The sequence below is a fragment of the Falco peregrinus genome, chromosome 11 (assembly GCF_023634155.1).
Source record: "Falco peregrinus isolate bFalPer1 chromosome 11, bFalPer1.pri, whole genome shotgun sequence".
Taxonomy (NCBI): Eukaryota; Metazoa; Chordata; class Aves; order Falconiformes; family Falconidae; genus Falco; species Falco peregrinus.
This window is the reverse complement of record NC_073731.1, coordinates 15,185,956-15,199,107: the sequence shown is the minus strand read 5'-3', so window position 1 is coordinate 15,199,107 and position 13,152 is coordinate 15,185,956. Positions and strand designations below refer to the sequence as shown.

At 41.8% G+C, this 13,152-nt stretch overlaps 1 protein-coding gene across 8 annotated transcripts in view; it reads left to right on the top strand.

Moving 5' to 3' along the window:
- Window positions 1–3,707, top strand: part of LRFN2 (leucine rich repeat and fibronectin type III domain containing 2) — a 160,094-nt gene extending 156,387 nt beyond the window's left edge. For 5 of the 8 annotated variants that reach the window (XM_027788608.2, XM_027788607.2, XM_027788606.2 and 2 more), the window contains one exon: window positions 966–3,707. In XM_027788608.2, coding sequence (XP_027644409.1) covers window positions 966–1,884 — 919 coding nt within the window. In that variant the 3' untranslated portion in view covers window positions 1,885–3,707. The remainder of the gene's footprint in view (window positions 1–965) is intronic. The other 3 variants (XR_008749275.1, XM_027788609.2, XM_027788610.2) reach the window with 3 other exon arrangements.
- The last annotated feature ends 9,445 nt before the right edge of the window (window positions 3,708–13,152 follow it).

The window sequence follows — 13,152 nt, the reverse complement described above, 5'->3', positions numbered from 1 at the left end:
GAAGAGGGGCTAGGCCATGTGCATTCTCATTTGCTAATTTTTAATGCTAGTGATGCTCTATTGCATGAGTTCAAATGACTGCTTAAGTTTTATGGCAGCAAGGAATAATATCCATAAATGACCAAACTGGAGCTCAGCTTGGGCCTAGGTAATTGGTTTTTGAAAGTGGATTTCTGCTGGAGTAGAGTTACATATTTTAAAGAATCCTTCTTGTTTCCATCCCTGCATCTTCCTACCTCTCCTCACACTTCCACAGCCCATACTGCCAATGCCAGTATTTCTTTCTCACTCACACAGAGAAAGGTGGTTGCAAGAAGAAATTTCTGGCAAAGAAGATGATAGCTGCATTTCTAGGAGATATTTTCCACAGTGGGGAGTAGGAGGATGGGGAAAGTAGGTGGGAGAGTGGAGAAAGAGAGAGAAGTGGTTGCCTGCCTTGCATTCTCAGGAAATGAGAGAACTGAATGTAGCCCCTTGTCTTCACAAAGTAAGCAGCCTGCTGATGTTAGACAGTGAATGTTCAGGCACCCGTGAAGCAATGTGGCAGCTGCCAGGTTCAGACTCAGCAAGCGCAAGGGTCATTTGCACACGCAGAAAAAACTGCTCTTTGTAGGCACATATTTTTATTCTGAGTTATTTGTTCAGGTTTGAATATATTTAAGATTAGGACAGATGCAAGTGAGGAGAAAAAAACTCCAGACTAGTTTGGTCTGCTTTTTCTTATTCCCTTTATTTCACACTTGAGAGATGGCCCTCAAAACTTGTGTGTGCCTGAATGCTGGGATGTTGGACCTGCAGGAGCTGGGAAGCTTGAATGCTTGTTTGAATTTTATGGCTCTAACTTCTCTCTGCCAGTACCCAGAACAGTAAACACCACACTGTTCTTATGTCTGTTCTCCTCTCTTTTTCCTTAGTGTCAAGAATAACCAATTTTTTTCTTTTTTTTTCTCCTTTTTTGTTTGAAGGATGATTCCAGCTACAAACAAAGCCTTTGTTGTAAACAACCTTGTTTCCGGAACAGGCTATGACCTCTGTGTCCTGGCAATGTGGGATGACACGGCCACGACCCTTACTGCCACCAATATTGTGGGATGTGCCCAGTTCTTCACCAAAGAAGACTACCCTCAGTGCCAGTCGATGCACAGTCAGTTCCTGGGTGGGACCATGATTCTCATCATTGGAGGCATCATTGTAGCAACCCTGCTGGTATTCATTGTAATACTCATGGTCCGCTATAAGGTCTGCAACAATTCCCAAGGAAAGATGTCTAACGTCAGCAATGTCTACTCACAGACAAATGGAGCACAACCAGTTCAGAATGGAGTCTTGCCCCAGGTCAACCCCAAAGTGGTGGTGAGAAATGAACTTATGGAGTTTAACTGTCAGTCTGCGCGGAGCAGCATCTCCTCTTCCTCCAGCTCCGCAAACAGCCGTGACTGTGATGACTATAGCCTCCAAAGTGAACAGGGCACATTGTCCAGTAAGTGGAGGCCTCCTTCCAGGTCAAAACACAACATTGACCGGCTAATGGGAGCTTTTGCCTCCCTGGAACTGAAATGTCAGAAAAAGGAGGAGATGACAGACTCCAGAACTTCCACGGTGGCCCGCCACTCGGACAAAGAGCCATTGCTGGGCCAGCCAGAGTCAAAATTTCGCAGCCTCCTCACGTTGCCTCTGGAGGGCAAAACTAAACGTAGCCATTCTTTTGACATGGGGGACTTCGCCACATCTCAGTGTTGCACCTACCCAAAAAAGATAACAAACATTTGGACAAAGAGGAGCCTCTCGGTGAACGGCATGCTTTTGCAGTATGATGACAATGACCTAACAGGGGCAAAAGGGACTTTTGGGAGCTCAGAGTGGGTAATGGAAAGCACAGTGTAAATATCAGTGTCTCCCTGCTCCTCTTCTCCCCTTATGATATAAAGTGTTGGTTTGCTGCAGGGCCACGCATTTAGGAAGAGAGGGGAGGAAACATTTTCAGTTGTACTGGCCAAAAAGATAGGTAAACAAATAAGTAACAGGGATACTAAAAGGGAAGAAAGGTGATGAAATGTGAATAGGCACGTATGGCACCATTCTTGTCTGGCCCCAACTAAACCATGCCTGAATGTTTCAAGGAATTTACTAGTTGTATTTAGCACTGCTTTCCAAAACTTACTCAGACTCTTGGTGAACGACCACACAAGATTAAACAGGGAGTATGAAAAGGGGGTTAACAGCACAAATATAATTTTATAGGATTTGTTGTTTGTTCGTTGTTTTTTTTTTAAAGGGCAACTCTTTCTTTTCTTTTAGCCATGGAAATACACTTCTGTGGATATAAGATTGGTGCTAGGATATATCTGGTTGTCATTGCAAGTGACTTTCTGAAAAGTGCAGGCAGGGCATCCACAGGGACAGATTAGAGCAAATTGTTCAGCATAATCTCATGGTGGTAACGTGACAACTGGGAAAACAATACCTGTTATCGAGTGGGCTTTTGGTTGGGATTTAATGGCTTCTGTTCTGTTTTGCCTCGTTACTGCTTTTAAGTTGTTTTGTGCCCACAGCAGAAAGTATGTTTCCATGCATTTTTTGGTTGTGTTTTCAGTCTCATCTAATACCTCAGATGAAAAGGAGGATATGTACAAAGGTCAAATTTCTGATGTACTGTATAACCCACCTCCAATACGACCCTTTATATACTAGGAAAAACTAAATCTAGGGGCTAATAAAAAAATCATCCTCTTTCTTCCATCTTCTTCATAGCCTGCCCTTGTCAAAGGCAGATTACAGCAGCTAATGATATCTGTACGGGTGTTGCTATCAAAGATCGGAAAAGTAGTAATCAAGGTTTCCTATTAAAGGAAAAAGAAAGGGAAAACAAAGGTAGCTCCCGTGAACTCTCCACATTATGAATACCAATGGCTTCTGACAAATGTCACACTGTCACTACGTTCAACTGACAAAGAAAACACAGACTTTCACCCTATTGTGACAAAAGTGCTGTCTGTGCAGTCGCCATGACATGGCTTAACTGTATCAGCAGCAGCACAGGAAATGTAAGGTTTTGTGTATTTTGAGGGGTTGGATAAGTTCCCAACTAGCCATGGAAACCGAGTTAAATTTGGGTGTCTAGAGCAGGGCATCTCTGGTGGGTTCCCTGCATTACAGATAGCCCTTCCCCAGTCCCTGGCGTACTCCTGCCCCCCTGTCTCTCACCCTCACTGAGGTACTTGCTAGGAACAGGAGCTCTTTAGGGCTTCTAAACTGATTCTTAGACTCATTTTTGGGGAGCATTGCTGTGGTTGTGGAAATGCTCATGGGCCACCAAGCTGACTTCATTGTTCTTAACAACTTTATTGTGATTTCCAGCATTCTGATGGCTACTGCAACTGTCCTTTCCTTTGTTTGTTTATTTGTTGGCTCCCAATGATCAGCTGCTGGGAACCATTCTGAAATTGCACACTGTTACTATGATTTTGTAAAAGACGTGGAGAAAGGTTGCAAGGCACAGAGAAAATAACACATGAAAAACCTATGTATATTTTTTTTTAAAGGTGCAGAGATATATTGTGACATGGCTGTGTACTTGATCTTGTATTTGTCACGTTTCCTACTTGGAGTTTTAGAAAATGACATCCCTGTGATCAGAATATTTTTTCCTTTATTTTCTTTTTCTTTTTTTTTTTTTTTTGCTACAAAATGTACAGTAAAAAACATTCTTGGGGAAAAGTACCTGCTTTTCATTTATTTGTTGTTCTGTGGTCTGCTTTGAAACCTAAGTAAGGAGCTGTAATTATTTTTTAAATCATCTTGAAAATACAAATGTTTGCTTTCTCTTTCCCTCAAACTATCTCTGACTTCAGGATTTTAGGTATAAGGTAGGAATGAAGAAATACATACTTTTTGGAACGCATGAGAAAAGATCTTCTAAAACAGGCATTTCACCTCTTTTTCTGTGGTTACATTTATACAGATCTATATCAGTAATGTGTTTTAAAACCTGATCCAAAATTTGCAGAAATAAGAGGAAGCCTTTTTAGGCTTAGGACCTGACTTTGTAGGTTTCTGCTCAGATTATTGCTCACTGCCAACATTAAATACTCAAAAGAGATCTAGTCAAAGTTTGTTTGCAACATCTTTCACAGTCACTGGTTTTCTCATGCTTTCCAAGAGGAATGACACCTCTAGTGCCAGAATCTACACCACCCAACTGTCCAGATGGCATCTTCATATTAACCCTTAATAACATTTATATTTTTGTTGTACTGAAGACTTTTAGAGATATTGCTTTCTTTTCCATGTTACACTGTGGTGCATTTGGACTTTTTTATTATGTTCATGCTTCACTCTGAACATGACATATGGGTTGTTTTTAATTTGGCTATTGAGTTCATCATCAATATTAGTAGCATATGCAGCTGTGAATTTTCAAAAGCAATATCCTGTAGTATTTTCTTTTTTAGAAAGGAAAACATATCTCTCACTTTCTCACACAGGATTAGAGGAAGTAAGCCAACAGATGCTGTTTTAAAATAGTGGATAGTTGCCAAAGAACCCGGGTAATAAAGTCCACAACCTAACAGCTGCATATTTTACTGTTAATTATGATTTTAATTCATTTAGCTTTAATGAATGAGGCTCAATCCCCATCAGCAAATTTGCAAATACTGAGCAAAATGAAACAAGCTCACAGCATTTGGGAAGAAAAGGACTCAGTGACTCATAGGTGAGGCAGGGAGCCCCACACTGAGCCAGCAAGTGGCCAGCCCTGAGAGAGGGATGGAGCCAGCCCAGTGTGGTGGTGCTAGTGCCTGGGTACCTGCTGGGTTGTGATCATCCTTCAAGTGCCACCAAACACTGCCCTGCTTATACAGCCGGCCAAGCAGACCTCTGAAATTATCCTGTGGCTTCCCCCTTACTACAGAATCACAGAACAGTTAGGGCTGGAAGGGACCTCTGGAGATCATCTAGTCCAACACCTCTGCTAAAGCAGGTTTGCCTACGGCAGGTTGAACAGACTCACATCCAGGTGGGTTTTGAATGTCTCCAGAGAAGGAGGCTCCACAGCCTCTCTGGGCAGCCTGTGCCAGTGCTCTGTCACCCTCAAGGTAAAAAGGTTCTGCCTCATATTGAGATGAAGCTTCACGTGCTGCAGTTTGTGCCCATTGCCCCTTGTCCCATCACTGGGCACCATTGTAAAGAGACTGGCCCCATCTTCTTGACATTCACCCTTAAGATATTTGTATGTATTGATAAGATCCCCTCTCAGTCTTGTCTCCTCGAGGCTAAACAGGCCCATCTCTCCCAGCCTTTCCTTGTAAGGGGGATGCTTCTGTCCCCTCATCATCTTCACAGCCCTCCCCATGTGTAGAGGAATGCAGGCAGTGGGTTGATTAGCATTGATATATGCGGCTGTGGCCTTGCCTCAGGGGCAGTGGGTTGATTGACATGGACGATGTGCAGCTGGAGCTTGTTCCCGCTAAGTGGTTAAATAGCCCTGAGGAGTTTGAGAGAGGTATGGCTGGATGTAGGAGCAGCAGTGTACTTCAGCCTCTGGAGGAAGGTGAAACAGCACAGCCAGTAGACTCTCTGACTGACAGTAAAGCCTTGTTGTAGCTTTACTTGTGTTGCAGCACTGATGTAGGGAGGTGAGTCTGACTGGCCTGTAGTTGTCTGGGTCCTCTTTCTTGCCCTTTTTGAAAGCTACAGTGTCATTGGCTTTTCTCCTGTTCTCTGGGATTTTTCAAGGATGATGGAGAATGGCTGGCTGCCATCTCCCTCAGGATTTGGGGGTGCACCCTGTTGGGGCCCATGGATCTGTGGGTGCCAGGCTTAAGTGATCTTTAACCCGATCCTCCTCAACCCAGGGAAAATATTCCTTTCTCCAGACTTCCTCTCTTTCTGCCAAGGTCTGGGATTCCTGAAAGCTGCCCTTGGCAGTGCAAGCTGAAGCAAAGATGACATTCAGTAACTCCACCTGCTCTGTGTCCTTTGTTATCAGGACACCCACCTCAATCATTAGTTCACACATGTTTTCCCTAGATACCCTTTTCCTACTGATGTACTACTTCAAGAGCTGCTGAAGACAGCTCTGTGTTTTGGGTTACATCCTGAATCCATCCCCTAATTGCTAATGCACAAGTGTGACCCCAGGGTCCTGTTCCCCCCCCCCCCCCCCATCTCCCCTGTGTGACCGGTATCTGCCTTGCTTCGTTTTGTCTCCATTTTCATGTGTGCACCTCACCAGTATCTCTGGATTTGATTATTGTTCTGTAGTACTGCTGTGTGGGAGGGATTTTTCCTTGCTCCACTTCTGAGTGCAACTGCATGTCAGTGGCTGGTGAAATTATATATAGATAGACACTTATCTGGATGTAATAAATATTTTCATACATCACCGAAGGGCTGAGCTAGCTCCAATGGCCTGTTCCCTTGGTCTCACAACCCTACACCGAGAAATTTATACAGGCCTGAAGTAACAGTGGTGGTACACAAATGAACGTGTAGTAGTGTGACACACAGTTGCACCAACTGTGCTTTAGGTGCAAGCGTTGGGTAGAGCAGATACTAAGGAGGACAACAGAGATAAACAAAAGCCTTCTGAAAGAGAAGCCTAGAAAATTAAAGGTGCTAGAGAATTTAAGTGAAGCCTGTGGGCATAATTAAAAACAACTGCATATGGGTACATAACCACTGCAAGCTATTTTTGGACATGTTTTATAACAGTGGAATAAACTTATTTCCTAAAAATACATGCCATTTACTTGAAAGAACAGGATATGAGTCCACTGTGAAATTCTGCACGCAGTCCTGCTAAAAAAACCCAGCCCAAATCCCTAAAATATCATTCTGGAGCTTATTAGACAAGATGATGAAATGGAGATTTCTGAAATTAGTGATGATGTAGATTTCACTTGATGTTTGCTAGGAGCCAAATAGTTGTATGAAGTGGAAATAAAAGTGTGTGTGCCTGTGTACGTCTACGTATGCATAGCAAAGCAGACGATACTATTTGCTTACGATTTATACCCCTTTTTAGAGATTTCATGAATTGGAATTTATTTCTGTTTTCAAATGTCTTTTCTGCATTTCCCAGCTGTAGAGAACTGCAACAAATTTGCTTTCCCCATATCCTTAGAGGAAGATAACCTTTTATGTGTTTCCAAACTACACCCAGGACTGGGTTACAGTTTGGATTAACTCACTCAAAAAGCAATGCATAACACCAAAGCAATGAATGTACCTCTGCCCTGCTTAACGCAAGGCTGAATAGGTGGCAGCTTTTTCTTTGTTAAACCTATTTATATCCCACACTGTGGGATTGATCTGCTCTGGAAACAGAAGAAAATAATATTCCAAAAATCTCTGCTTGTTTTATTCTCACTCTTCACTCAGCAAAAAGTTGCATAGACAGGTGACCAAAAAGACCCGTTGGAGGTCTCTGAGTGACTGCAATAAATGCAGCAATGATTTAAGTACTTTCTAACATGGAGGCCAATGAATTATTCCACCTGAAAACCAAGAAAACATTTTAGTCTTTGAATACCTTGAATGTCACATCTGTTTGCAATGCTTTGTACCCATGAACCCATGGATAACCCACAACACCCCCTTCCACCCTTTGCAGCCTATTTCTCTGAAACCTTTCCTCAATGACTCTTTCCCCACTGTATTCAGTGTTTGTAATTCAATACCTGGACTATTCTGGATGTGGAATTAACAAATGATGTTATTAACACTTTACATGTTTCACCTTTAAATTCCCCTAAACATAACAAGGGGATCCCTCCAAAAAACATTACATTGTTTGATTTTAGGCTGTAGGCCAGATCAAAACTACATCAAAGAGTACCTTGAAACGCTTGCTTTCAATATAGGAATTTTATGTTCTACAGTATGTTTTCCTTGTTCTAATTAATTACTCCTTAATCCCCAAAGGTACAGCATTCCCGAGCATTAGCTGTCAAAAGGCCTTACTATACAAAAGAGTGCCAGATGCTTATTCCCGGTATTACACTCCCAACAGATGGCAAATGTCAGAGATATAAATATATATCCAGATATAGATATAACAGCAAATGTGGGCATTTGTATTTGTGCATACATGTGCATACAGACACATGCACACATGTACATGCTGTGCTCTTTGATTATATGGTTTGCAATGCACAGATCTCCTAGCTTGGTAATAAAGGAACATTTATATTTTTTATTAAATACTAATGGGAGAAAGAGAGAACACACCTCTTCCTTCTGGGAAGCAGATCAGTTGATAATCTGCATCTCATCCCAGCTGGGAGAGCTCAGTGCTTCATATGAACATAACTGGAGGTGAAAGGATTAATTTATTTCATATGACCACAGCAAAGGCTCAACTCCTAAGTCAGGATATTTATTCACCTGATTCTCCATCACATGCTGCAGGTAAGTGTCCTGTCATTGAGGACTCATGTCTGGCAGGGAGGCAAGCAGCTGCAGGGAGCTACTGTTCTGCATTCGCTGCCCCTGTTTGTGCTCTTAAATGCGCTGACAATGCTGTGATTCAGTTTCTTAGTTGGAGGTTCCTTTGGGGAGAGGGCAGCATCACATGTTACAGTCAATCATATGAGGAGCCTGGACCGTAGGCTAGAGAAATGGGTGGGAAACAAAAACACTAAAAATCAATGGGCTGTACTAGAATAAAGTAAATCATGACTTTAAAATCCATAAATCTTAGTTTGGAAATAGGAGAGGAGAATGCTCTATTAGTTACCTGTACAGTTACAGAGGTGGACATCAATTTATGTTTAAAGTTGCTCAGCTATGTTTGCCCATAATGTTTTTCATGCAATGAGAAATTGAATGGATGCCTTTTGTGACATTTTCCAAGTTCCTTCTGTGGGACTAATTTATTTTAAAAGTATTAATACTCCTATTTTCTTCCCTGCAATGAACAATGTAGCAATATATTAACACTGAACAGTTAATTACCACCTGTACCATTTATGAGTGAAATCAAAGGACAGGTGTCTCTCCAGGAAAATAGAAATTCTGTTGTTTTAGGGAAGTAAGTTCTCTTTGCCAGTGTTATTGGTACACCAGTACGAAATGTGGGATCTGAGAAGGCATAGGCAGGGCTGCATACAGTGAAATGTCTACTTTTTACCCTGCAATAATAAGTCTTACACAGAAATCCAGGGAGTGGATGTGTGAACTTTCCTTCCTTTGAACAGGATTCAGAGATGTGAAACTTCAAATAATAAGGCTCACAAATTGATGTACCGTAGACAGAAAAATGTCACTCGTTGGACTGACACGATCCAAGTGTTGCTGCAGTAGAGTTGTGTGCTGGTCACTGGTGGAACTGGTGTCACACACAGAGGCTGGGGCAGGTGAAGCAGGATCCGCAGGAGGGGTTTGCTGCACCAGTGACAACATGGAGAGGAGGCATGGTGATGTAGGTACATGTCAGACCTGGCTAGTCCAATAAATCTTTCTTATTTTAGTATCCTGTGGTAGTGTTCAACACTTCAGAGAAAGTACCTTCAGGAAAACTTCAGAGGGGTCTGTCCCAAAGCCTCGTGGGCTGGCAGTCCTTATTCTAGTCTCCATATGGAAGTAAATAATTTCTTCTGAAATTCCCACCCTGAAAATTAATGCACAACTTAGAGCTAAACCTGGGACAGGAACGAGCTCTGAATGATGACTCCTGTTTTGGAGTTTCTGCCTCTGAGCCTGTCATGCCTGACTTAAAAGACAGTCCTTGTCATCTGAGACTGGTTTGCCTGAGAAGATTGGAAATGGACAGGTGAGTATTTACAGAGATGATGAGAACATCCCTCATTTGCAGGAAGGGCAGAGTGTACCTCCTGTGTGTCTCACTGTCACTAAACACAGATCAAAGTGCACAGCAACAGCAACAACATTAAAACTAATAACAATGTTAGCAAATATGAAGCTGTGTCATAATGTAAAAAAAACCCAGCATCACCTGAAAAAGTACCTTTCTCACATGGTTTTGAGAAACAAAAGATCAGATATTCCCTCTTCCATTCAAATACCCTTCTGGATATGCATATAATGCAAAATTTGTATAGAAAAAAGATCCCATCTTCCAAGAGACCGTTGTAAAGTACCAGGTTGTGTAGTAACATTTGGAGATGAGGCAGGTAATACTCAGTATAGCACCAACTTGATCCTAAGAAACTGATGTTCCTAGATTTAAAGTCAGTAGGAGATACTGTCTTCATGCTTAGTACAAGCCGTAAGATGATGGCTTTCTGTTGAAGAAACCCCAGTGGAATTGTGGACCTTTAAAATCAGGTTGTGAGGCCAATGCAAAGCTCAGTATGTGCATGAAAATGCAGACAGTCCTGGGGCCATTAGTACAAATGTTTTTAACAGCTGCCAGAGAGCCTCAGCTTGCTATGTGGTCGGGCTGCTACACAAACACTACCAAAATGACTACAGATTCAAATGATTGAAATGTAACTGCCCATAATATGCTGAGTGTTGGCTAATGGTTAGCATTGGTTAGAAGTCATGAATACAGATGAAACCAATACAGTTTTGGCTGCAATTTCTGGCTACAGTTATCTGCATGCCCCTGGGTGTCCAAATCACTGTGGTGCTGCCAGCCTTGGCCACCCAGAGGCTGAGGGTCAGAGCCACTGGAGTTGAACTTCCTCCACAAAGACCAGCAAGCATGATCTGGAACGAGGTTGAGGAACCTTTCCCTCCTTGTGGAATGCAGGTTACAGATCCCTCCAGGACCTCAGCCCGGAAGGAGAACCCCTTTTCTGCCATCTAGATCAACCTATGACAGCTTGGGTTTATTTGAGAGGGGAGGACTGCACACCTCTAGCCTGGCCTTCCAGTGCCAAGTTTCATTCCTCTTCCATTCCCTTTCTTCACTGATTTATCATTTGATTTCAGGCAAGAGGTTATTTTTTACCTACCATACACCCCAGCCCATCTGTGCTATGAGGTAATTGCACAGCACAGAGGAATGGGCAGGCTGGATACGGCTGATGCACTTTCTGGCCGTACTCCTTTCTCAGTTACCCTGCTGCAACTTTGCTGTTTACTACAGCGACTGATGATTACAATTACAGTTGTTTGAAATATTCAGTGTAACAAGATGATCAGATGAACTGAGCCTCTTCATCACTCACAAACTGAGAACCTGAATTTCCTAAAAGGAAATCTGTCATCCTTCAGTGTTCTCCCAGTAGGTGGCATGAACACAGTTCAATATTGGGGACCTTGTTACCTTTTTACTCCTGATTAGTAGTTTGGAGATGGCCATTTCAGGATGATTCCATCAGAACAACTACAGAACAAACTAATTGGCCATAAATACAGCAACTGAACAGACCCATTGGTTTGTCATTGTTCTAGCAGGAAAAAAAGCATATAGGCCTTTGGAATATCAAACTGGTGACCCTGTTTTCAAACAGTTACAAGATATTGCTATGTCGGGTATGTTAGTTTTACTGTTAATGCCACTATGTTTAAATTGTATCTGGCTTTAATATGGATGATACCTGGTAAAGAGCTTCAGAATTAATCTCTAGGACAAGTGACCTGGGTTGCATTTTAGTGAGGAGAGGATCTCATACCCTTCAGATGCCCCATTGTCTCCTGGATATTTTTGAGAATCTGCTTTATCTGTTTAATGAGCTAACTGATGTATCTATTTATTTTATATCTCTATATAACTTCATCCCCACACATATAAAGGGTATAGTGTGGCATGTTCCTATTATCTGTACTACTTGTGGTGGGTATAGATGGGCCATATGAATGCTCAGAATGAAATCCTGTACATCAGACCACATATCCTCCAAAATCCACCAGGGTAAATCTCCAGTCTTTCAAGAACGGATTTATTTTGGATTTATATCCCAAGCACAAACTGGAGCAGGACAATTAGAGCTAAATATGAAATAACTCTTCACAGAAATATTCACATATGCTTTCTGCACAAAACTTCAAGCCCAAATGTGCTGAACAGAGGTGCATCTGCACTCTTCTGGTCTTAACCTGCCACGTAACCCCCAGCATAACCTAGCCAGTGCTAGAGATCTGTATAAATTATAGCAGTTCTACAGATTGAAATTTTTGTCTGCTTTTTTGTCATCCTCAGCAGGATTTGTTTAGCAGCCCTTCCCAAAACAGCTGGGGAACAGTCTTCTCCCGAACTGCTAAGAGTCTCCCTTGGCTGTTTTGTTTGCTGCTTTTTACCTGGTACAAAGCAGCTGATGAGGGAATGAGGCACTCTCTACCACCTCTGTTGGTGAAAACCCAGCCAGACTCAAAATGTGCTTGGTACCAGTGTGGTTTCTTTATCGCATGTTATCTTCAACTCATAAATATTGATGTCAATTATTTTTCATTCATATGACTGCACGGGGAATGGTCCTTCTACCACTGCCTGTATTAGCATATAGTATTCCCGTATGAGTACAAGTATTCTCCGTTCATTATTTGCTGTTCATCATGTCTTCTTCATTACTTGACCATAGAAAAAGTTATTTTCACCCAGCAAGGGACTAGATGTAATAACATTTGATCTACCACAAATAGCTATATAGGGAATGAAAGAGCTGAAATTAGCAATATAATCACAAATCCTAAAATAAAATGTCTTTCTCCAAAATTATGTGCAAATGAGACTAAGATTTGCTAACATTAGGGTAGGTCACAAGCAATTCATGAATGAAAACACAACAAGAACAAAACAAATCAAATTCATTAGATGATTTATTTGCAAAATGTAAGTCTAAGAGCTTTAATGGTGAGTTTAAATGGAAATGATGATGTTTCCTGGACTACTCTGTATACATGTGCTCCTATCTACTCCATATGCAGCCAGAGCAAGAAAATCAGCTGTGCAGCTAACACAGAGTTATAGCATGCAGTTTGCAACCCAGCACTGTACCATTTCTAAAAAGGTTGTGAAATTCCTCAGAGAGGAATGCAATTACCAGAACTGGGATTAGCTAGTAACAATTAATCAAATTTGAATCCTAATTGGAAAGGTATTTCCTTAACATCCCTTATGGAAGGGAAAAGGAAGGTACTGTATTTAAATAAGTTTTGAAATAAATGAATAATAATAAAAAAAAAAAGGCTAAGAGTGGATTTGCAATCCAGGCCTAATGCTCAGTTTGCTCCTAGTCT